This window comes from Trachemys scripta, chromosome 4 (assembly GCF_013100865.1).
Source record: "Trachemys scripta elegans isolate TJP31775 chromosome 4, CAS_Tse_1.0, whole genome shotgun sequence".
Classification (NCBI taxonomy): Eukaryota; Metazoa; Chordata; order Testudines; family Emydidae; genus Trachemys; species Trachemys scripta.
Genome location: NC_048301.1, coordinates 106,717,894 through 106,742,355, shown reverse-complemented (window position 1 = coordinate 106,742,355; position 24,462 = coordinate 106,717,894). Strand labels below are relative to the sequence as shown.

Sequence of the window (24,462 nt, the reverse complement as noted above, 5' to 3'; positions counted from 1 at the left end):
GTCGAAACTTTTCAAATTTTGAAACTTGGACGAAAAAATGGGGGGAAAATACAGATGAAATTGTTGTGATTCCCTCCATCCCTGGTCAAGTTTGGAAATTGTCACAAATTTTTACATTTAAAAATTAGACGGGGAAAAAGGGGTGCGGGGGAGTTGAATTTTGTTTTTAAAATTCATAACCACTTTCCCTCCCAAACCTTGGAATAGGTCCAATAGGTCTAGGTTTACTTCAGTTCTAGTTTAACCTGCAGTTGTTCTACTATCTCCCCTTCCCCAGGTGAGCAACCTCTCCTGAAATCCGCCTCCTAAAATGTAGGAAAAGGGGTTTGTTCAACGTTCGGCGTGGGCGGTCTTTACCACCCAGTAGTGAAGGCTGTTAGCTCAGCTCATCGGCCTTTCACTCTGTACCCAGTCTGCTTTCAAGTTAAACCCGCTGCCGATCAAGTTACAGCAATGCTCTTGAGACAACTCTGAGGAGGGCTGAGGGCATGGAGAGAGCCAAACAGGGGCATGGTGGTTAGGATTTGTGGAGGGAGAGTGAATGAGGAGCTGACGCGGGTGGAGGTGGGGCAGAATTTGGTCAGAGTAAGATGAAGGCTAGTCAGAAAATTGCCCACAGGTCCCACTACAACAGCACCGGCTCTTTTCACTCCCTCATGTATGGGGCCACAAGCTAGATCCCTCATGGGTTCTACACTGTTATTCTGGGACAGACAGACAACAGGAGTCAGCATTGTTGCTTGGATCACCTAGCCTGTTTGCTTCCAGCAGTGCTGCTGGCACATGCAGGCCCCAATGCCTTAGCTACGCAAGCAAAAAATGGGGCCCATAATTCACCTGTGGTAGCAGTTCTGGAAGCTCTACTGTAGAGGGGGCTCAAGGTGGGTTAGACGACATAGTGATCAAAATTACATAACCATGTCTACGCTACAGCTTCCTCTATGGTTGCTGCTGCTGGAGCTGTACTGGTAGTGAATGACATATGCCACTTGTGCCAGTGTAAATGTGGGAGGAAGAGGGAGATTTGGCGAACCCTGCATATCTTCAGGCAGTGCATCAGCCTGTGTATCTAACAATGCTGGGTATAGGTATGAGACATTTAGGCAGTTCTTCCACGGTCGCTCTAGCTAGCAGAGGTGCGGCTCTACCGGTGCTAGCTCTAGTGTGCAGACTGGACTGCAGGAATAAAGACCAGGAGAGACAAGCTCGCACACTGGGGTCTGTTACTCTCTGCCTGTGAGGTCTAGAGAGAGGGATGGCTGCTGAGGAGAGGAGGGACGGGGAGGGAAATGGCTGCTTCCTGAAGATTGGATGGGAGTAAGTAGGCCAGCCCCTGAAGAGATAATGCACTGTAGTTCAGGGGGAGCTGGCACTCCTATCCCAGAGAGGACAGCCGGCTGATTTGGGAGATCAGGGAGCTGTTGTGTGGAGAGGGCACAGCTTACAAAAAGCTGGGATAATTCAGTACACAACGTGAACCTCTGAACCTCCGAGATCCCCCTGTCACTCAACATAGCATACCTCTCCATCCTCCTAGTGATCACTTTGGAACCTGCGGCAGCTAGGTCCTTCTCTGGCCTCCTATCCCCCATGCTGCAGGGAGCCCTGGGCTGACCATGTATGGTCACTAGCTCAAGATGGCTTTGCTGTGCTAGCAGGCCCCATCCCTTCCTTTGCCACGTCCATCCCCAGCTGTCTTGAATTCCCCAGATCCCTTAGAGGAGACTTGGAGAGTCCTAAGTAAGATTACCACAGTTGCTAAGTATATCCGAGGCTGGAAGGAGATTGTCTTGGGAAACTGATACCTCAGGAGCTATCTTTGAACTCCTTAGCACCAAATTCCTGGGGGAGGGGAGGAAGAACTTTTGAGCCATGCTCAAAGAGGCTGTTAAAAATTTAACTCAGCTGCATGCTGCTCCATCAAAGAAAGGAGGGCGGGGGTGGTGGGGCGGTGGAGAAGGAATAGGTTCTAGTTGAATGAATAAGAAAAAGAGCTAGAAAATATCCTAAATCTGACAAAAGAGTGCCATGTATATGGGCAATTTGTGACTGGCCCTTTGAGTTTAAGAATCATCTTATTTAAAGGTGACATTAAAAAAAAGTGGCTTGTGGCCCTTTTTACTTCTTTAAGATGGAAAAAAAAGGTATGAAAGATTCTTCTTCTTCTTCTTCTTTTTTCTGCTTCATTTTTACCTTGAAAATTCAGGGCCAGTCTAGGTTGGAAGTCTCTATGACAGGGGTGTCTATTTTTTGTCAAGGTCCAAATTTCTTGGTCAAGGTTTAGTCAAGGTCCAGACTCCAGAGAAAATAATAATAATGATAATAAGTAAATAAAAAGATTTTGGGGTCAGTTCAAAAGCACCTGGTGGTCCAGATTTGACCCACAGTCTGCCTATTGACTACCCCTGCTCTATGATGACAAAAGAACTAGTCAAATGGTGACAGTATAAAAATCAAGAGCAGCTCTCAAGCCTAGTGGTGAGGCAGGGTTTAGTTCCAAAGACTTGGGAGTACACAAAGCCAGTTTTGCACCTTTTATCTTCACGAAAAGACAGCCCGATTTGGATTTTCAGTCTCACACAGGGTGGGTGGGAGAAGGTGAGTGGGGACACAGCAGGGATGCAGGGGGCTCTCTCCCTGTTTAAAGATGAACTGGAAACAGTTTCCTGACACATACATCATCTTCCCTTTTAGCAGCTGTGGGTCAGAGCACTGCTATTTTCCCAGCGAGCTGTTTAATAAAACGAAGCCTCAGAAGGAGGAGTGGAGGATGAAAGAGAAAATGACAGAGAGGGAGGGAGGAAAGAGGTGGAGGGATGAGAAAGATTAGGAGCAGAGACAGGCTCATACCAAACCCCCAGATTCCTGCACCTCAGGATGGAGCAAAAGTTCCAGACTCTGGAACTAAACTTTTCAGCTCAAAGGAGTTTGGCAGGGGCACATGCAAAACAAGGGGAGCTGTGTGGCAGAGCAAAGGGGTAGTGACAGCAAAAGCAGTGGCACTGCCCAGGTTGGGCTGGCAGTAGCTGGGCTCTGGCAACACACAGGTTGTCTTGGAATGGCACAGCTGCAGGGAGGTGGCACTGTGTGGGCTGGAGGGCGAGCGGCAGAGCTGGGCATGGGTGGGCAGTGGCTGTGGCATTGTATGGAACAGGCTGGAAATGACAGCGGTGTGGCAGATTTTACAGATTGCTGCTGGAATGGTTGTGGCACTGCCCAGGCGAGGTGGGAGCTGAATGCTGCATACAGTAGGTGATGGTGGCACTGGAGTGATGGTGGCAGTGTCCAAGTTCAGATGGTCTCTGAGTTCTTATTAACAGTGCACAAGACAGCGAGGCACTGGAACAGCTGGGGCACTGTGTAAGGGTAACAAGGTGAATATCTTTTATTGCACCAATGTCTGTCGGTGAGAGAGACAAGCTTTCGAGCTTAGGCAGAGCCCTTCTTCAGGTCTGGGAAACATATTCAGAGTGTCACAGCTAAATACAAGCTGAACAGATTGTTTAGCATAAGTAGTTAACACCTATTTCAAGGGACCCTTCAAGGTGAAGTGGCCTGTTAACACCCCTTCAGGAAAGGAAGGAAGGGGAAGACAGTTGGGGGAGTTGTTAGTGGGTTACAATTTGTTTTAATAAGCCGTCAATCCAGTGTCTCTGTTCAGTCCATAATGTGGAACGCGGTCTGTTGTATTGCACCGGTTAGGCTGGCACTGATTGCCTGTACCACCGCACAGCTTAGACTTGTAAGCACACATGTTACAGCACCAGGAAACCTGCTGTAACATAGAACTACAAAGCACTGTTTGCTGCTGGTCTGGACGCATGGAAAATGGGAGGACTGAACACCTGTTCTTATGCCCAGGCAGCGATGTGATACATTTGCATCCATCAGCCACAAGGGGGCATGTTCTGCTCATTCTTATTTCATAAGGCAGCAGAAAGGAGAGATCTAGAATGGGAAAAGCCTGTGTTTCAAGGCAAAGTTTTGGGGGAGTGGAAGCTTTAACCCTTGCCTAACACAGCCAGCCATGCCCTAGTCAAGAGGGCAGCCTTACAGAAAGTCTTTGTTTAGGGAAGCAGTGTGAATACCATTGCACAGCATGTTCTAGTAGCTGAGCCCAAATAGAAGACAAGATTTGTGGCTTTGTTCTCAGCTCTGCTACTTACTGGCTATGTGACCTTGGGTGAGTCATGTAATCTTTGTATCCCTCAGGTTTCTCATGGTTAAGATAGCATTAGTAACACTTACCTTCTTCACCAGTGTGTTCTGAGCTTAATTCATTAATGCTCCCAAAGCACTTTGAGAGCCTCAGTGGGAGGGTCTGAGAGAAGGGCAAAATATCTCCTCATACTGGCTTTATGTATTTGTTCCTATCAGCCATCAGTCCTCCTGCAGATGTCCTTACCCCCTACACTGCTGCCAGAATGTGCCTGGCCCATAATCCCAACTATACATATAAAATGGTGGGGTCTAAATTAGCTGTTACCACTCAAGAAAGAGATCTTGGAGTCATTGTGGCGAGTTCTCTGAAAACATCCACTCAATGTGCAGCAGCAGTCAAAAAAGCAAACAGAATGTTGGGAATCATTAAGAAAGGAATAGATAATAAGACAGAAAATATCATATTGCATCTATATAAATCCATGGTACGCCCGCATCTTAAATACTGTGTGCAGATGTGGTCACCCCATCTCAAAAAAGATACATTGGAATTGGAAAAGGTTCAGAAAAGGGTGAAAAAAATTATTAGGGGTATGGAACGGCTGCCATATGAGGAGAGAGTAAGAAGATTGGGACTTTTCAGCTTGGAAAAGAGATGACTAAGGGGGGATATGATAGAAGTCTATAAAATCATGACTGGTGTGGAGAAAGTAATTAAGAAGTGTTATTTGCTCCTTTTCATAACACAAGAACTAGGATCACCAAAGGAAATTAATAGGCAGCAGGTTTGAAACAAACAAAAGGAAGTATTTCTTCACACAACGCACAGTCAACCTGTGTAACTCTTTGCCAGAGGATGTTGTGAAGGCCAAGACTATAATAGGGTTAAAAAAAAAACTAGATAAGTTCATGGAGGATAGGTCCTTCAATGGCTATTATCCAGGATGGGCAGGGATGGTGTCGCTAGCCTTTGACTGCCAGAAGCTGGGAATGGGTGACAGGGGATGGATCACTGGATGATTACCTGTTCTGTTCATTCCCTCTGGGGCAACTGGCATTGGCCACTTCCAGAAGAGAGGATACTGGGTTAGAGGGACCTTTGATCTGACCCAATATGACTGTTTTTATGTTCCCAACTGTGAGAATGCAATTTCCTTTCCATTGCCTGGAATCTCAGGATTTATCACAGCTGTCTGCCAGGAACACTGGGCCCACCCTACCTTTTTTCAGCTGGATCTGATATGTCATTTAGCAACTAAGCAGTTAAGGCCAATACACCTCCATCCTGACCTGCAGAATGTCTTGGGATTCCAGTCGTGGGGCCCCAACAGCTTTGACTCTCAGGTTTGACCTGTAATGACCTTTGCTATTCCAGGCCCTCTCACAGCCCCACCAATGCCCCTTATTCTTGATCCACAGCATACCCTGTTGTTTCCCCCGCCTCCCAGTAGCTCTGCCAATGCACCTAATTATGATTCTGCACAATTATTGTGCATGGTGCTTTACCACTTCAAAGTGCTGCACAAATGCTGGCTAATGTTTAATTAATTGTGGTTAATTATGGTGCCCCATCTTTCCCTGGCAGACAGTTCAGCAAGCAGCTAGGGAGTTAAAACTCATGTCCTTCCGTACTGACCTGCAGCAGCCCTGGTTGTTCCATTTCCAGGGCTGACAAACAAGGCTGTACTTACATTGCCACTGTCCACGTTTGGCCCATTCTGTGGGCAAGTAGAGGACTTCTCTGTGTGAGGAGTAAATACACTTTAAACACCTGTGCTTCCCCAGAGCCAGGGTCTCAGCAGCATGAACTTCCCCATATCAGTCTATGAAGTAACCTGGCCCAGTGGATAGTGTTGGCTTGAGAGCAAGGAGACCTGGGCTCTGTTCCTGTGTGACCTTAATTGGAAGCACTTTGGGGCAGGGCAGCACCTGGCACAACAGTGCCCACCATCTTGGTCGGTGCCTCTAGCTGCTACCATAATACAAATAAATGAACTTGCCCTTCTCAGAGCCAGCTACAGGCCCAAGTCAACTGCTGCAGGGTGCCAGTGACTGCCCCTGAAGCCAGTGGGAGCTGTTGCTATCTGGTGGCAGGAGGTTAAGGCCCCAGTAATGCGTCATGGTATCCCTGTCTACAATCGTGTGGGCTGACCATGCTTGGGACTGTAGCTTGCCTCTGGACAGCTCTAACTCAGCAGATGCCTCTCTCTCTCTCTTTCTTTGTACCTCACAATGGGGCTGGACCATAAATGGCTGCCTTTTCCTCCCCCCACCTTTCCTCCTGCTTGTGGATGCTCGCCAGACTGGCTGCTGTCTCCTCTGTGCACTCCTCCTTCTCCTACTCCTGCCCTGCCTTCCGCCTGTAGGACACCTCAGAGCAACTGCATGCACCAGACCAACAAGCCCAGGAGGGGAACCTGCTGTTGCCAAGAGCTCGAAGCAGTGACCTCCTCACTGAGTGTCACTGAGTTCCTTTGTTTCCTCCCATTCCCTCTGGATGGGAGGGCCTGGGCGCTGCACTCTGAAGAGACCCCACTGGGAGTGGGGAGATTTGGTTTGGTATTTTCAAAAGACTCTCAAGGAGGTAGGTTGGTGCCCAGATCCCATTGAAATTCAGATGTAGTTGGGCACCTAGCCCTGACAATCCCTGCCTTTGGCTATACTGAACTGAATGCTCTGAAGAAACTGCTATGGGCCTATTCATCCCTGGGCCAGAGATCTGCTTAGTGCAGGGACTGAGTGGGCAGCAGGCTGGGGCTGGTTTGGCCCTTGGCACACATTAGAGCAGCCTGAACCCAGGAGCCAACAGCGCTTGTGGGCTGGCCCAGAAGCCAGGAGTAGTTGGGGCATAGGAATGTCCTGGCCACATCTCCCTCCTTGTGGGACTTGCCCTTGCACACCTTGTGCACCCAGAGCTCCTGAGAGGGGTGCCATAGAGCTGCTGATGCCTTAATCCACCCTTAGTTCCTTGTCGTATCTCTCTGTCCTTAATACCCATCTATCCAGTGAACAAATTCAGTGTGTGCCTGAAGTCACGCATTGCAAACCCTTCTTTTGCTTTGGGTCTCTTTGTGAGCTTCCCCACAGCAGTGCCCTGTAAGCAGCGTGAGCAGGGCGATTGCCCTGGGCCTCATGTTGCTACGTGCCTGGCTGTGTGTGAGATATTTTTTCTCAGCCAGTCAGGGAGGGCAGTGCCAAAAACATTTTCCACCCTGGGCAGCAAAAAAAAACAGTGAGACTTCTAGGGCTGGCCCTGCCTGTAGGTATCAGCCCGGACTCCAACACTGTGAGCTTCCCCACAGCAGGGACTCCAGCGGCACCAGTCACAATTTCAGCAGCGTGAGCGTTCTGGAAAGCTTCCTGCTCTGTTAGGGCTAGCCCCCTCTATCTGGGAGTCATGGAGTCTGCTCTCATGTTGCACAGCGTGAGGGCTGTGCTGTCCCTGGGAATACTTCATTAGCTGACACTCGCTTTGGCCTCAACTAGCCTTGGCCTGACTTTCTGTGCCCGAACCCACGTCTAGTGTGATGGCTATTGGTGTCCCCCTGGATCTGCTGCAGGAGCTAGTCCTCCAGGAAACATTTCCTTGAGTTTTCTCTAAGGAATCAGGATATCCTAAGGAACATTCTGGGAGGTATTTAGTAGTATTGTACAACTGGAATTCAGAGGCCCCTCTATTTTAGTACTTAATGGTATTCCAGCAGACATGTGCCACTGGGAACAACTAACAAGCCAGTCGCTTGCTCCTGGGCAGCTGTACCTGGTCTATGTGCCACAGGGATCTACCCCGGATGCCGCTGTGCATACTTTGAGATACAGGACCCTGTATGGTGTGGCTGTACAAAGCTGGTATTATTCTCACACTTTGTACGACCGTAGCACCTAGAGGGCCCAGCTGAGATCAGCACCCCATTGTGCTCTGCAAGGTATAGATATATATGTAATACATAAACACAGTGTCTATCCCAAATAATATAGAACCGAAATATGCAAGGGAGAGAGGAAGTGTGATCCCCTTTTTCCCAGATGGAGAACTGAGACACAGAGACTTTAATCAAGGTCACTTCGGAAGCCTGTAGCATAGCTGAGACTTGAACTTACATCTCCTGAGTCCTAGCCCAGTACCTTAGTCAAAACCTCCCACTGCCAGAAGTTCCATTGAAAACTGCTACAGGAATGCATGCCCGTAGTGACCTAGCAATGAATGGGTTAACCATTCTTGCTTGGAATCTCAGTGTATTTTCTTTGCCAGTCTATCCATCTTAATACACACCAGATGTGCGAGGCAGCCGCCTGAGTGCCTTAATCCTGGGCTTCAGCAGTCTGAGTTGTCTCTCTCACAAGGGGCAGGCCCACTCCAGACTCACTGGGGATTTCATCTAGTGCAAAGCAGGAGCAGGAAGGCTGGCAGCCCCCTCCTTCGCAGGGAAAGTGTGTGACGACCCTGAGCTACAAAACGTTAAATCAAGGTCTTTTACTTACTGCAATGAGCTAGCCATTCCTAGGCCGAGGAGTTGGGACTGGGGGTAACACCCTCACTGATTCAGCAGTAACGGGACTGTGGTAGGGTTACCATATTTTGTGCCTCCAAATGGAGGACACTCCCAGGGGCCCCAGCCCCGCACCCGCCCCAACTCCACCCCCTCCCAAAGTCTCCGCCCCCTCCCCTGCTTCCCGCGAACATTTGAGTCGCGGGAAGCCTGTAGCAGGTAAGGGGGGGTGTGGGGAGAGGAGGCGCGGCCCAGGCTGGCCCCCCGGCGGCTCCAGCCTGGGTCGGCTCGGGCCCTGGGGTGCCGGCCCCGGCCCCCGGCCGACCACCCCCGGCCCGCCCAGCACTGCCGGCCCCCGGCGGCCCGGCGCACCCCCCGGCTCCTGGCCCCGCGGACCCCGGCCCCGCGGACCTCCTGGCTTTTGGCCTTGTGGCCCAGCGGACCCCCCGGCCCCGCGGGTTCCCCGGCCCAGCTCGCGGCCCAGCGGACCCCCGGCTCCCGGACCCCAGCCCGGCACCGCGCCCCCGGCTCCCCCCCCCCCGGCTCCCCGCCCGGCCCCGTGCCCACCCCGACCCGGCACTGCGACCCCGGCCCAGCACCGCGCGCCCGGCCCGGCTCGGCACCATGCCCCCGGCCCCGCGGCCCCGGCCAAAGAGGCCCCGGCCGAGCCCTCCCGATTTTCCCGGACATGCCCGGCTTTTGGGGATTTCCCCCCGGACGGGGATTTGAGCCCCCAAAAGCCGGACATGTCCGGGAAAATCCGGACGTATGGTAGCCCTAGACTGTGGGCAGCACCCTGGACATACTGCAGAGACATCTCTGTTTCCACTCAATGGCTTTGCCGGGCTTGGGCTGCTGCAGCAGCTCGGCAGGGAGAAGCCGCCTTCTGGAGGCACTGGAGAGCCAGAGTGTCTCGCTTGCGGTGGCAGCGAGCCCCAGCCATGGAGTGCAGGGAGGCAGCAGCCCTGCAAAGGCGGCGGCGCTAAAGATGGGTACTTAGAATGGATCAGCTCCACAGCTGGTGTAAACTGAACTAGCTTTATTGACTTCAGTGGTGTGGTGCTGGCTTAACCAGCTAAGGATCCAGCCCACTATGTTGTCTGGCCCTCTGCCCCCAGCCCTGGACCACGCTGCCTGGAGCACCCCAGCCGTGCTGGCCTGCTGATCCCTAGCCCCAGGCCGGCCCGCTGACCCCAGACCCAGTTGCACCAGCCGGTTGGAGCAACCCCAGCCCCTCTCCCTTTAATCGGTTAACCGATTAAATAATATTTTAATCATTTAAACGGCTAACTTTTAAAACGATATTTACATCCCTACTCTCATTCTTTCTGGACTACTGTACCCCTTTCAGGAGACTGATTTGCATACCCCCAAGTTTCACCTCACTTAAAAACTACTTGCTTACAAAACCAGACATAAAAATACAGAAGTGTCACAGCACACTATTACTGAACAATTGCTGACTTTCTCATTTTACCATATAATTGTAAGATAATTGTAAAATAAATATTGTACTTACATTTCAGTGTATAGTATATAGAGCAATATGATTTTGCATGAAATTTTAGTTCGTACTGACTTCACTAGTGCTTTTTGTGTAGCCCGTTGTAAAACTAGGCAAATATCTAGATGAGCTGATGTACCCCCCGGAAGACCTCTGCGTACCCCCAGAGGTACATGTACCCCTGGTTGAGAACCACTGAACTAGATGATCATAATGGTCCCTTCCAGTCTATGATTCACCATCCCATTCAAAATAACCAGCACTGGCGCTTTGGTCCTGGTTTTCATATTGACCAATTTAAGCAGGGGGAAAAGAAAATGGAGGGAAAGATTTCAGTATCATGGCAGAGTTTAGCTCCCCCCGCTGTAGCATCAGCAGGATATTTTGGTTCAAATATGGATGAGCTCACAATTGAGTTGAATGTGTTCGTCTCAGTGGACACTTACATATGTTGCACGAATGCTATTTGGCAAAGCAGGGGCGTGGCAGATTGCACCCAGTCCTGCCTATGATGGAGAATGGAAAAGGCTGAAGATTTCTTCTCTGATCGCCTGTACACCATCCCCTCCACCACTGAATAGCCTTGTTTCTTTGCCAGCTGGAAAAATAATGGGCATCAAACACATCTTCATATTTCTGTAATCAAAAAAAGAATGAGTGCATCTCATGTTTAAGGCTGAGGACGGTTTGCAGAACTGCCCAGGGGATTTGGATGCTCAGTTCCTGTTTATTTGATTGGAAATGGGGTGTCCAATCCCTTAGGACAGCTTTGAACATCTCAGTCTAAATGAACGTTGTCTGGGGTGTGGTCTAAGGGCTGCCTTCTTTGTGCTTGGCCTAGGCAGCACCTATCCCTCCCTTTTCTCTCCTGTTTATCATCCCTCTCGTGCTGGTACCACCCATGGCCATGCCACTGCCAGGTGTTACACAACCAAAAGTCCTGAGACTTTTCCAGTTGCCTTGCAGGCTTGAGAGATACCCCCAGAAGCCTGTTTCCAAGCCCCAGACCCTGTGATTAAGGGGCTCTAGAGAGGAAGATGCTCTTGTGGTTGAGGAAGTGGACAGGAGCTCAGGCAATCTAGGTTCAGTTCCCAGCTCTGCTAAAGGCTTCCTGTGTCACCTTGGGCAAATGCCTTTCTGCCTTAGTTCCCTGCATGTCGAATAATGTGTCTATCTTAAACTGTAAGCTCACGGGTACAAGACGTGTCTCTTATTACATGCTTGTACAGCACCTAGCACCAGGGTGCCCTGATTCCAGCTGGGGCCCCTGTTATACGAATAACAGTGGTCTCACCAACTCTCTCCCCTGCCCACTTTTTTTGTCTTTTCAGCATCTTTCTCTCACTCTCTCCCCCCTTGTCCTCTTTCCTTCCCTCTCTGCTCTTCTCTTCGACTCTCCTAAGCAAGGCATCCTCTGCTGGGATGCTGTGAAACACTTGCTGTTCCTAGGAGTCTGTCACTGTGATCCTGAACAAACCATTTTGCCTCTCAGGCTGCAGAAGGGGAGATGGGTTTTGCCCAGCGGGAGTGCTCTGCTTCCAGGGGCAATCCTGAGGACAGCCATGGATTTTTCCCTCTCTGTAACTCCCTTGCCTCTTGATGAGAATGTTTTGCACGTTTATAGCCCTTGCCATCCGAGGGTCTGGCAAGGCTTTAGAGACATTTATGAATTAAGCCACCTAACATGCTTATCACACAGGTAAGTAATTTTGTTTCCATTTTTCACTGGAGGAAACTGAGGTACAGATTTGCCCCAACCAGCAAGTATGAAGTGGAGTCATGAACACAACTCAGATTTCCTGACTCCCAGTCATCTGTTTTATCCAATTGGCCATCGTCTGCTTTAACCAGAAAACCACCCTCATCTCACACCCACCGTAGTTATATAAGCTCTCATTAGAGCCATTAGTCTGCACCTGGGCATTTTTTGGGGGCCTGGCAGCGCTGCTCCTAAACCAGCTAGTAGGGTGTTGCTAATGAGTGACAGAAAACTCAACACCTCGTTAGTCCCTTAAGGGAGAGAAGGGACCATCTGCTGCTGGCTCTTCCTTTCTTTCTTATAGGATTAAGCCCTGAAAATCATAATAGCTTGATATAATCCCACAAAATGAGCCATCCTGTCCTAGAATCCTGATTGTGTATTCAATGAGTTTATAAGTGGCTGCTCCTACTTGAAAGATATTTGAGACGGTTAAAGTCCCTGTTTCACTGGGATTACCTTTAACGTGGTTGGCTACCGATCTTCAAGCCTTAGCAAAATGAGATGGGACGTATTAATTGGGATCCCACACATCAGTAAGTAACATTTGTTTCACAGGCTAGAGCACACCCACCATTGGTTACTTACATATCCATTAGACTGGCATTCCAATTAACATGTCCCTTCTCATTTAGCCAAGGTTCGAAGCTGAAGGACAAATGCTGTAAAGATAATCCCAAGAGACCTACTTCTGTCAGACTTTTTGAGAAATGTGGGTCCATGGAAGGGAGCGGGGGTGAAAGGAGAGGGGGGGAAGGAGGGGTAGTGACGGAGAGAGTAGAACGTGAAGATGTATGAAGGATTGTACCACCTAGGAAACAGGGCACCTCCCTGCCATATCATCAACACCAGGGCTCTCAACACCAATTTTGCTGAAGCATCCAATGCAATGGTTCACTGGCTGGATGGTATGTAAATGACCTTTTTGAGAGGCAGAGTGGCCATGCGGGAATATTACAGAGAGAGTAATGACATGGGGTGTGCACTCACCCCTTCTTACTGCGAGATCTCCTGAAGGAAACCTGTCATGTTGGGGTGCCTTACCTGGTGGTTAGGGCATGTGGGGAGGTGTGCCAATGGGCATTACCAACGTATAGGAAATCGGCAAAGGGCACCAAGAGAATCACTGCGACTGGACTATTCGAGCTGGCAGCTAACACAAGAACCACCAGGCACAGTTTGAAGTTGACCAAGGGTCTCGCTGAAGATGCAGTTAGGTGCAATTTCTTTATCCAGAGTTCCTGTGAGAAATGGACTCAGTGTAGTCAGCGAAGAGGGGAGATAAGGGTGAAGAGCTTCTAAAAAGGAGACATCTGGAGGAAAAAATATGCCCAGGACGCGTCTTCCATGGGACCTGAGGGAACACAGCAAATGGGCTACTCTGAAACCTTTACAGTTCTAGGGCCCGATTCTCCAAAGCACCCAAGCTCCTTTATGCTTCTCTTGTGGTGTAAGGGGGGGCCTTAAAGGACATGAAATATGGTCTGTGTAAAGGGGAACCTCTGCTGGAGTAGAGCAGCCCTATCCTGGCCCCACTCCCCCCTCCTGGAGGGACAGAAAAGGGGTGTAGCTGAGAGCACCGAACAATGGGCATTTTGTGCTCTTGCAAGGGGCCATGAGAAGTAGAACACATGCTAGAGCAGCCTCGAGACTGCTCTAAGTGAAACCAGGGCTTGGGCAGGGCCAGCTGCCTCAGACTGTGGGGAACAGAAAGGTGGCTTCCTGTCCCTCCATCTAAATTAAGTCCCTTTCAATTCATCCCCATGTTTTCTAGTCATTCTGAAGCAGGCCGTGCTGCTCTATCAATAATTCCACTCATGCTTAAAAACCCTGGTCACTCCCATGCTGTACAGTGCTGGGGCCTGATCCAAGGCCTGTTGAAATCAGTGGAAAGGCGAGGCAGAGGGCCGATGATCTCAGCGGCTTTGGCATCCCATCACTGGGAACAGGCACGTTCCACAAATGCTGGCCTGATCCTGTCAGGTGCTGGGCACCCTCTGCTCCCATCTCTGGGAGTTGAGGGTGCTCAGTATCTTCAAGGACTGGGCCCTGGGCTGGCACTAGACATTTTACTGTCCTGGCTGGAGCTGTATTGGGGGAGTGGCTCCTGGCTAAGGATGCAGAGGGAGCACACTTAAAGGGACAGCCTCCCCTGCTGCAAGCTGTGCTGTGGGGCTCACGCAGCCAGAATCTGCCCAAGGAGGTATCCGCCCTCTCAGACAGTAGTGTGTGGGGTGTACTTAAAGCAACAGATCTCCAGAAACTGAGTTGGTGCACAGCAGGGCAGGGCAGCTGGGCTGGAGGTGCCCCTAAAAGATTGGGATCCTAGAGTAGCCAAATTACATGGTCATGCCCAACACTGGTCCTGACTGGGACCTTTGATTGCAACAGTGCTAGAGCAAATCACTCTGGTTGCATTTCTTTGCTACAGTCATGTTTTTTCCTAAACATACTTTAGCCTCCAAAATGATTTTGCAACCCGTGCTACATAGCAGAGCGATTGTGTCATTAATGAGAACTGGTGCAGCCCTATCTCTCTGGGACTCCCTCCCTGCATCCCAGGGCAACCGAACTGAGTCACTTCCCCCCACGTCCCACTCACCTTTAAAGCCTTCCCTTTTTGTCTGTTGCTGGAAAGTTCTTTATGAGCCTCTGGCTTAGAGGACACATGCTATGCACTAGCAAACTGCCTTGTGTTATTGCCCATGTCTTGTCTTGTGCTAAATGCACCACACCCCTGCAGAGAGTTCTTTGATGGATTTTTTGTTAACTCCAGCAGGAAAATTAATTGTCTTTTTTTTTGGTGGGTGTCTTTTTCTTACTGCAGCATCACTGCTGTTTCTAGAATGGCACCCTGAGGTTTATGTGGGCAGTGCTGTAGGAGCTGGGCAGATGGGACCATGGCTAATGCTAACCTCTAGCTGCCTTGAGTGGAAGTATAAATCACGTTGAAGCAGCTATGCTCCACCTTGGGCAGTGGTGTGCGGGGGGGAGATCTCCGATCCTACACAGATTGTGCAGGAGAAGCCCTCAGCCCCAGTTGCCTTTGGCGGGTCAAACCATCTCGAGCTATGAGGGGGTAAGGTAGGGATCCCCCTTGCTCATAACTTTAGTGATTTTTTTTTTTTAATTTTTAAAATAAAGTTGCAGTGTCCCCAGTTGAATTAAGTCAAGGGGAATGGATCGTCCCCAAGAGCAATCACTAGCATTTTCCTTTTGCACACTGGAGAGACGGGTCTCGGAGATGCAGGCATTTAAACAGCACTCCTGTGGCCCTCGTCCCTGGGGTCCTGTGTGACCCTCCCAGTGCTGGACATCTGTGTTCCCCCCACGTGATCTCCCTGCATTCTCTGACAGAGATGAAAGGGAAGGGATGTTGATTAATCTTCACTATAGGAGGAGCATCACAAACACATCACACCAGCCTGGAGAATTTGCAGTCAGGGAGTGGTACCTGGGAATTCCCTTACCCTGTATAATGCAATGGGAAGTGTAACTCCCCCCCAACCCTTTGCATATCATGGTGTATTCTGCCCCCACCCTACAGTTACTTTGAGTCACCCTCCTCAGTTCATTCCAAAGATCTTATCTCCCCTGCCACCTTTCACCCCCGCCCCACTTCCCTTAAGACAGCTAATCCGATGGACTTCTCCTTGATCCTAGATGCCCTGCTGGCTCAGGAAATCCATCTGCCATACAGCAAGCAAACACCCACATCCTCCACTGCCTTTGGCTTCTGCAGTGCCTGAGGACATGAGCCCTTGCAGGGAAGGGGGTTGTTTATAGAAGTGCACCCACGTCTAGCTTCTAGGCAGAATTGACTATGGTGCAATGGTGATTTGACTATGGTGATTTTAGCACCGCTGGACTCTACCTCCTCCTCTAGGCTAACAGTTTTGGTTTGAAAACTCTTGCATATTTAATAGTGGCCTGTTTCTTTGGCTTCTTTGCCACCAGGCACTGGTGTTTATTGAGTGGAGAGATGTGGGCAAGACAATTGTCTCTGGACCCGGTCCTTAGCTGGTGAAAACCAGCGTAGCTCCACTGAAGCAAATGTCTCTGTGCCAGTTTACACCAAGTGAGGATCTGGCCTCATATGCCTCCCGGTGAGCCCACCTCCCCTCCCTTGGCAAGCATGTGCTCCCAGCCTCCCCATAGTTATCAAACCCAAGTCTTTCACATTCCTCTCTGCCCCTCCTGAGTTTGCTACGGATTGTGTGGCATCTCTGGCTATAATAAGAGCTGTGATTTCATTCAGCAGCAGTTGTTCTGGCAATGCCATCGCTGTTAGCTTCATCGCCCCTTTGTCTCTGCCCGCATTCACCACCAGCCCCTTATAAAAACCCTAGAATGGTACCATCTGGGTGGTCGGCCCCATGTTAAGAGTTGGATCCTGCCTCATTGAAATCAATGAAAGTTTGAAGGATCAGGCCCTCTAATCACTTCTCCATCTTGCAGAAAGCCATTGGGCATTTGGCCAGTGACTTCATAGTGACCATAGGCTCTGATCCTGCAAATGCCTGGACGTGTGCTTAACTTTAAGCATGTGAGCAGTCCCAATGAAGTCAGTGGGAGTGAGTCTGCTTAAAGCCAAACACATATACATGCTTGCAGGGGCTGGGCCTTTATCTTTTTGAATATTAGAGACCTTTGCTGATTGCTCTCCTAGTTCCACCTAGCCTCACAGAATATAGAGATGTAAAATAAATATACTCCAGCACATAGTCCATCCATGATCCCAGTGCAAGAACAACCACTGTGCTTAGCTGCTTTTATTATTTCTCATCATTTATGGGCTGTTTGGTAAATACATAATTAACAAAGAAACCCATTTTTAAAGTGTGTGTGTGTGGGTTTTTTTTTTACATTTAATACCCGTCTGTACTTATTTCAATGCGGTTTCTCTTTACTGATATTTCTTCATTTATTATGTGGGCAGTTATCAGCCATCTACATTTCAAACAACCGAGCTACCGTAAATAGTCCAGCATTACTCATCCAAAGAAAACATATGCACATTTTATGAGATACAGGGAGAGTGGCAAGTAAAAATCTCAAAACATGTTGGTCCTGATAATAAGGACACTTTATAATTCTCACAATACACCTTTTAGAGAGGTCAGGGTTGAGATTCCCTTTCCACAGATGGGGAAACTGAGGCAGAGAGGTTACTTGACCTGCCCACTATCACCCAACAAGTGAATAGCAAAGATGGGATTAGATCTCCGTAGTTATTGGCTGCTAACCCTATGCTCCCACAGAGTCCTCTCTTCTTCTTTGTAAAACAGTGGCACATCAATACCCCCAACTAAAGGACTGTACACAAACTCCCTACCCCACTGAGTTTACAATCTAAATGGACAAGACAGACTCAGGATGGGAGGGGAAACAGAGGCACAGTAACTTGTCCAACATCACTCAGCGGAATGGGGCAGACCCATAAGCAGAATGAACATCATATTCCGAGGCATAGTCCAGAGCGCTATCCAAGACCACTCAGCTGACATCATAATAATGACACCTAACTCTTATTTAGCACTTTTCAGTAGATTGCAAAGCACTTTATGAAGGAGGCCAGTCTCATCACCCCCATTTCATGGATGGAGAAACTGAAGTACAGAGAGCGGAAGTGATCGACCCAAGCTCACCCAGCAAGTCAGAGATAGGGATGGGATCCTGAATCCCAGGCCAGTGCTCTGTCCACTAGTCTTGCACTGCCTCCTCAGATGCAGTAGTCTGAATCAGCCTGATGCAAGTGGGATTACATTGCACTTCATTCTTTGATACAGCATTTTTAACCACAAAGTGCTGCAACCCCTTTGCAAGTTGCTGAGACTTGCAATTAATTTTTAAGAGTAGATTTAGACTATGGAGGCTATGGGTCAGATTCTCAGCTGGTGCACACTGGAGTAGTGCCATTGATTTTAATGGCTTGCTGATGATTTACGTGAGCTCAAGATGTGGCTCAAGAGTTGTAAATCTGTCCTCTGCTGTCTTTCCTCTAATCAGGTTTTGTGTCCCTGAGTGGCTTTTGTTCCTAATTTATGCAATTAGTTAATGCAGAAAGAAAGAGATCGGAAAGGGAAGAAAAAGAGAGAAAAATGAGGAGTGGGGGAGGGGGAACAGAAGGAGAGAAAAAGATGAGAAACAAAGAAGCATAAACCAGAAGGAGTGTAAGAGAGGAGAGAGACAAACAGATAGCCAAATAGAAGAAGAATAGCCTTTAGAGCAAAGGAGAGGTTTAAGCTTTGCATTGAGCTCACTCAGCGGTCAGATGGGAGCAGGGAGGGGACCCTGCTTTGCCTCGAACTACAAAGCTGCTCTCTGAAAGATTTTTCTCTGACATTTCCACTAGGCTGTGGAGGAGGTAGAGGTGGAGGAGACAAGAGGGGGGCTGAACAGGGGGGCTTAGAGAAACAAAAGGAAACCAGCTGCAGAACTTCCTGAAGAGAGGGAGAGGATTATTTATTTTTTTTAAAAAAAGGAAAAGAAAAAAAAAAGTAGGAAAAGGAGGTTTAGCAGCCAGGATCTGTGAGCCTGCCCTGAGATCAACCTCTCCCACAATGACCAGTGCGATCCTGAGGAGGAATTCCAGCAAACAAGGCTTACAGAACCTCATAAGGTAAGTCTGTACCTGCCTAGCAAAGGCAGAGAGGCAGGATTCTTTGTTCCATGGAGCTCAGTCCATTGATCTTCCACCATGGCAATTTGATTTGGCTAATTCCAAACTCTATGGGCTGTTTCTTTCACAGAGAGAAATGTGTCTGCTCCATGGTGAGAAGAATATTGTTCCGTTGTGGTATATTTGTGCACACGTATATGTAAATCAGTGGAACCTATTCATTAACAGGGCTCTTAAGCAGACAGAACATCTTGGAAGCAGGGAAAATAAATAAACCCCAAATAACAATATCAGCAAGGCGGAGCTGAGCTTACTGATGGCTTTTCCAGAAGCACATAGTTAAAATAGCTAAACATGACCGTATTGTAATATGTACCTGAACCTGCTGGTTTTTCCTCTTGGCTTGGAGAGTTTATGTGTGTCTCAGCTGAAGGAGAGGGGCTCTGTCTAGCAAAGTTTTTGGAGGCGAATATGTGCAATGTATGCGTGTTTTTAGGCAGAAATCCTTCAAGGGCCAGATCCTCAGCTGGTGTAAATCTGCATCAGTCTACTGATTTCATAGGAGACAGAGATGCTGTTTTACACCACCTGAGCATCTGGGTGTACTCGCTAGGGCAGATTGTTGGACAGTTAGAAGATCCTTGGTTCCTTTTTTCGATAAATGTTGAGCCCAGATCTCTCTGGGCAGGATGGCTGCACTCTGCTCTGTTCAGTTACTGAGGCTGGGACTCCACTCAGTTGCAACCATGCTGCTTTCTAATGTGGAGTAGAAACACCACTTTTGCTCCTTAGACCTTTGCCTCAGTGTTCCTAACACTCCCATCATTACAGGCATTTATGGACGCTTGTCATGAACCATGCAGGAAGGTGTCAAAAGCTCAGATTCAACAGGGGGAACTCCCTGCTCTGTTCTTTACTTTAATGCTGAGTTTGACTTAGAGGTGTGGGAAATGGGAGCACTGGAGACTAATGCTCTCCTTTGAACTACAGTTTGGGCATGTTAGTTGTCCCTGGGGTGTACAATTTCCCCAGTGGATGCTGGTCCCCAGCTGAGTGGGAGTGGCTGCCTGCAATGTGTGTTTTTGGGTAGGGGGGATTCCAGTCTCCAAGCCCAGTTCAATTTGGGGATTCCCACAGGCATTACTGCAGTCTTAAACCTTACCTCAGAAGGGCTTCTCTCTTCCTGGATGCAAGAGGAATTTGTTCTTCATGTCCATTCAATCCAGGGACTTCCTGTACTACCCTTTTTGGAGGCCAGTTCAATACCTGTAGGAGACCACAGAAAGATTCCCATTGACTTCACCTGGCACTGAATTGCCCCCTTGGAGAGACAGGGGGATGGTCACCTCCATTTTGACCCATACATGTTCCTCTCCTTAGCCCTGGCTCAGGGGAATCACCCCATTTGATGGAATCTCATTTTGTAACAGTGTGCTTGGGGCTAGGTTGGAAGGTGTAAACAAATGCAGGTGGAATAGAATCATCAAATGCATTCAAACACAGGATATGCGGCTCAGAGAATGGGCCAGGATTGGGTGCTGCTGGGCAAAACAGTTACGCTAAAATAAGACTCCCCTGTTCAGTCTTCTCCAGAACTCAAATCTGGGCTGAAACTCTTTGGAGGAGACAAGGGTGATGAGCATGCTGCACATGCTCCATAGATAGATAAATGACCCAAGCACTCACACATGCTCCAATCCAGACCTCCTCTTAATAGCTGTTCATAATTACTCTGAATGTTGATGGGGATCGTAGGTGCCCATTCGGAAGAGTACCTGCCCCCTGGTGTTTTATCAGATTAGAGGGAGATTTTATGGAAGATGGGGATTAAAATTGTGGTTGAGTCGGGTCGTTTGGTAAGTGGATTTTAAATTGGATTCTAGCGTGGGTGTTTGTATATATCAGGGGTCGGCAACCTTTCAGAAGTGCTGTGCCGAGTCTTCATTTATTCACTCTAATTTAAGGTTTTGCGTGCTGGTAATACACTTTAACATTTTTAGAAGGTCTCTTTCTAAAAGTCTATAATATATAACTAAACTATTGTTGTATGTAGATTAAATAAGGCTTTTAAAATATTTAGGAAGCTTCATTTAAAATTAAATTAAAATGCAGAGCCCCCCCAGGACCCGGGCAGTGTGAGTGCCACTGAAAATCAGCTCACGTGTTGCCTTCAGCCCGCGTGCCATAAGTTGCCTACCCCTGGTATATATCATCCCTGTTCCATGTGGTGGGAAAAGAGATGGATTTCACCTTGGGTTACACAGATATAACCCCACTGAGGTCAACAGAAGGCAGAAGGGTTGCTCAGATATAGGCAGAGGACGGTGCATACACTTTTCGTATACAATGAAACCCTCCTGTAGAGGAGTCATTTTTTTCGCACAGAACTTTGTTCTAAGTTTTGCTATAAGCAGAATTGCTGATTGCACAACTAAACAATTCAGGACTTTCTTTCTGCCTATTCCGTCACAGGACTGGTGTGGGGCTGAACTCATTCACGTTCCTAATGTGCTTTGAGATTGATTCTTGGACTCAAGATACAACAGCAGTGCCAGGGAGTATTGCTCTTCTTCAGCTTTGCTACATGAATGGAGTTTCCAGGTTCACTGTAAGCCCCAGCTGGTTGCACTGCAAGCCTACATAGTGCAGGTGCACCTCTTGGTATGTCACATTTATATGGGTAACACAGGGACAGACTCCGATCTTAGTCACACTGCTGTAAAACTAGACTAAGCTCCAGTGACTTCAGATGCCGCTGAATCACTGAGCTTTCTCCCACACTTGCCTGTTGGAGGCAAGAGGTTGCTGATGGCTTTCCCCACTTTTAGTCCTGACGCTAGGGCTCTGTAACTGTGTCCAATGAAGGGACCCATTGGCAACTTGTCAGCAGCCCCGAGTTTCCATCTAATTTGCTGGGAATAAAGAGATTGCATCCATGCTTGTCTTTAATAGGGAGACGCGGCCCCCGGGGACTACAGATCCCAGCATACAGTGCTGAATACGAATTCAAGCAGCCCAGCCATGCTGCAGTGCATGGTGGGAGCTGGGAACAGTAGCCTAGAGGGAAGGGCAGCCATGGACTCCCTCAGACTCTGTGGGCTGCATTTAAGCCCCTCACTGGCCCCATTGCCCCACATAAGCTATTCACTGCTGTGCTCCTGTGTGGTGATATACCCAGTATGTGGTGATGTACGTGTTGTCCAGTGTAGCCCAGTGGGCTAGTTTGCCATTGTTAATATTCACTGCTACTGTAGCCCAGTGGCTAGCTTGCCTTTATTATATTTACTGCTTTGCGTTATATTCTGCTTTGCATTATATCCAGCAGTAATGCAAGAAACCTACAGGCCTATATCCTGAAAGATATTAGCTTCAGCAAATTAGCGTAACGCTTGAGGCCTATGAACTTTGAATAGATAAACGGCCCAGTGGAAAACCCCAAGTATTTGGGGAGCTGAAAATAGAGTATAAGGGGAAGTTCTGACCACAGATACATGCGTCAACCACAGAAGTGTCCTGGCAATGAACTGATGCTGTTTCCATAGGCATCATTTACTATCAGTGAAGATCGTAGTGCAGAAATACAGGAACAATGATCGTTCCAATTTGTACAGGCTTTGGATCAAGGCCTTAATGCCCAATGGGTGGCATGAGAGTGAGTGCAGTTTGTTCCCTGGAGGGCCATGAGCAGTATTTTGTTGCATCCTGGAGGTGGATTGTAAAACAAGCCCTTCTTGCTCTTTTTCTGGTCACTGGCAAAGGGAGGGTACTGGGGGTTGCTTTGCATGAAGACACTTGACAGGAGCACGTCATTTGCATCTGAAAAGTTGGTGACTGGAAAGCGTCCATCAGGCCTACAGAGCCCAGGGATACAATCGATGATTGCAGAGAATACCCAGCACAAGTGACTGTAATTAACTAGAAATGACATCCAAAAAGAATAGGCAGTTTACAAGCTTATCTATTTCTTCTTCTCTCCAATGTGTACCTAGGATCTCCCATTGTTGGGTATGGTCTCTATCAGTCAATGGATTGCAAAAGAGCATCCGTCAGACATCAGGCTGCTTTGTCTTGTTTGTAATAAGTTAGCAATGATAATACCTGTGAGACAAGGTGGGTGAGGTAATAACTTCTATTAATAACTTGTAAGAGCTCTGTGCAAGCTCGAAAGTTTGTCTCTCTCACCAATAGAAGTCGCTCCAATAAAAGATATTATCTGACCCACCTCATCTCTCTAATGCCCTGGGACCAACACGGCTATAACAACACTGCACAAAATAATGATAAAACCTAGCACTGCTGTGAGACTTTGTATTTTCAGATCTATCTATCTATCTATCTATCTATCTATCTATCTATCTATCTATCTAATGAATTCCTATCAATAAGATATGCAACTATTGCTTGTCCTTTTGATTAATTCAGTTCACTAGCCACCCCTGCTAGAATTTTATCTTCTCTGTATTTATTGAGTCTCAAGTGTTTTACAACAGAATATTACTGTTTAATTAACCCACAAATCAACTTCTTTATAAACCTGTTGTATTGTATGTGCCTCTGTTCAATGGTGGTTTAAATAGCATCTTTCATGGATGGATGCAGCTTCCACTGTCTTCTGAATATGAGAAGCAACCTTGAGATGGTTTCATGTAATCAGATTTCCTTAGCCATTTCATTAATTATTACAACTGAAGTAGGGGTGTGTGTGTGTGAAGGAGGGATAATAGAAAAGCCTCCGCTCTCATATCACCTGGTTTGATTTTTTCCCCTCCTTTGTGTGGAGGGATTCAAAAGATTTAGGCTTGAACTGAGACATGATCAACTCTCCGGGGCAGGAATCATCGGCTGGTTCTGTGTTTGTACAGCGCCTAGCACAGTGGAGTCCTGGTCCAGGACTGGCATTCCTAGGTGCAAATGCAAGACAAACAATAAATAATAAGGATAATTTCCAAAGCATCAAAATCTGAACTCTGACTATCATCACAAGAAAAGGGGAGTGCCAGGGAATCAAGAAGAGATGTGGAGGCTATCAGTGGAGAGAAGGATCTAAGGCATTTCTTCAGTCATACAGAATTATTGCTCTTTTGGTATCTTATCAGTCTGGGGAGTCATTAATACTTGCAAGGAAAGCCAAAGTATGGAATTTTCAATTAGACTCCCCATACTTTCAGGCCCAGTGTAGATGGTACCTTAACATGGAGATGCAGCCTGTGGAGATTGCATGTCCATACATGAAATGCTGCATCTTGATCCAAGCATCCTTGCTCCAGGTACCTACAGGCTCCATGGCTTGTATCTCTTGATTAAAGGTGAGGGCTGCTGTGATCTGCATCGTGGAACTCTGTGAACCAGTTCAGCCTATGGGTTCTGTTCTAAATTCTCCTGGGTTTTAGGCATTTTCACAATTCCACTGGCTCCTCAGATTGTGGTGTCATCTCCATTTTTCATAGCTCTTGGAGGGAACTTTTTGTTTGATGGAGGATCACCCTGCTCAGTTGTTTTTCCCGCCCCTATTATCCTGCCTACCCTTCCTCAAACACCCCAACTTTCCCTGGGGTCACAAGTGTTTGTGCGATGGGGAAAACCCTATGCTCAGTTTCTTGGTGCTGCCTTGTTTGACTCTCCCAAGCACTGAACTTTCCAGACAAGATCTGGGTAGAGAGAGTTCGAAGGGCTGGGAGGTGGGCTGGGTTGGGAGTGAATTTCTGGGCTGAAGAGGGAAGTAGCTTGTGGGAGGGTGCGGGGGTGAGGGGAAGGTAATAGCAACTGGGGTGCAGGTCACCTGTGACTGGGATTCTGGAATCAGGATGGGAACTAGCAGTGGGAGGTGGAGGGAGGGGTTGGGGTAGGTTATCTATTAATCATCACATTTTTTATGTGCCCATCACCAGGTTATCTAGGGGCTAGATACCAGGGGGTGGGGGAGAGA

General features: G+C 48.2%; 1 protein-coding gene across 4 annotated transcripts in view; it reads left to right on the top strand.

Moving 5' to 3' along the window:
* LSP1 (lymphocyte specific protein 1) overlaps positions 1 to 24,462 on the top strand; it is an 86,619-nt gene that overhangs the window by 2,738 nt on the left and 59,419 nt on the right. Inside the window, exon 1 of one of the 4 annotated variants that reach the window (XM_034770289.1) lies at positions 18,102 to 18,536. The exons of the other annotated variants lie outside the window; for them this stretch is intronic. Within the exon in view, the coding sequence (XP_034626180.1) occupies positions 18,478 to 18,536 (59 nt within the window). The 5' untranslated portion in view covers positions 18,102 to 18,477. Of the gene's footprint in view, positions 1 to 18,101; positions 18,537 to 24,462 lie in introns of those variants that run through there. 4 annotated transcript variants of the gene reach the window in all.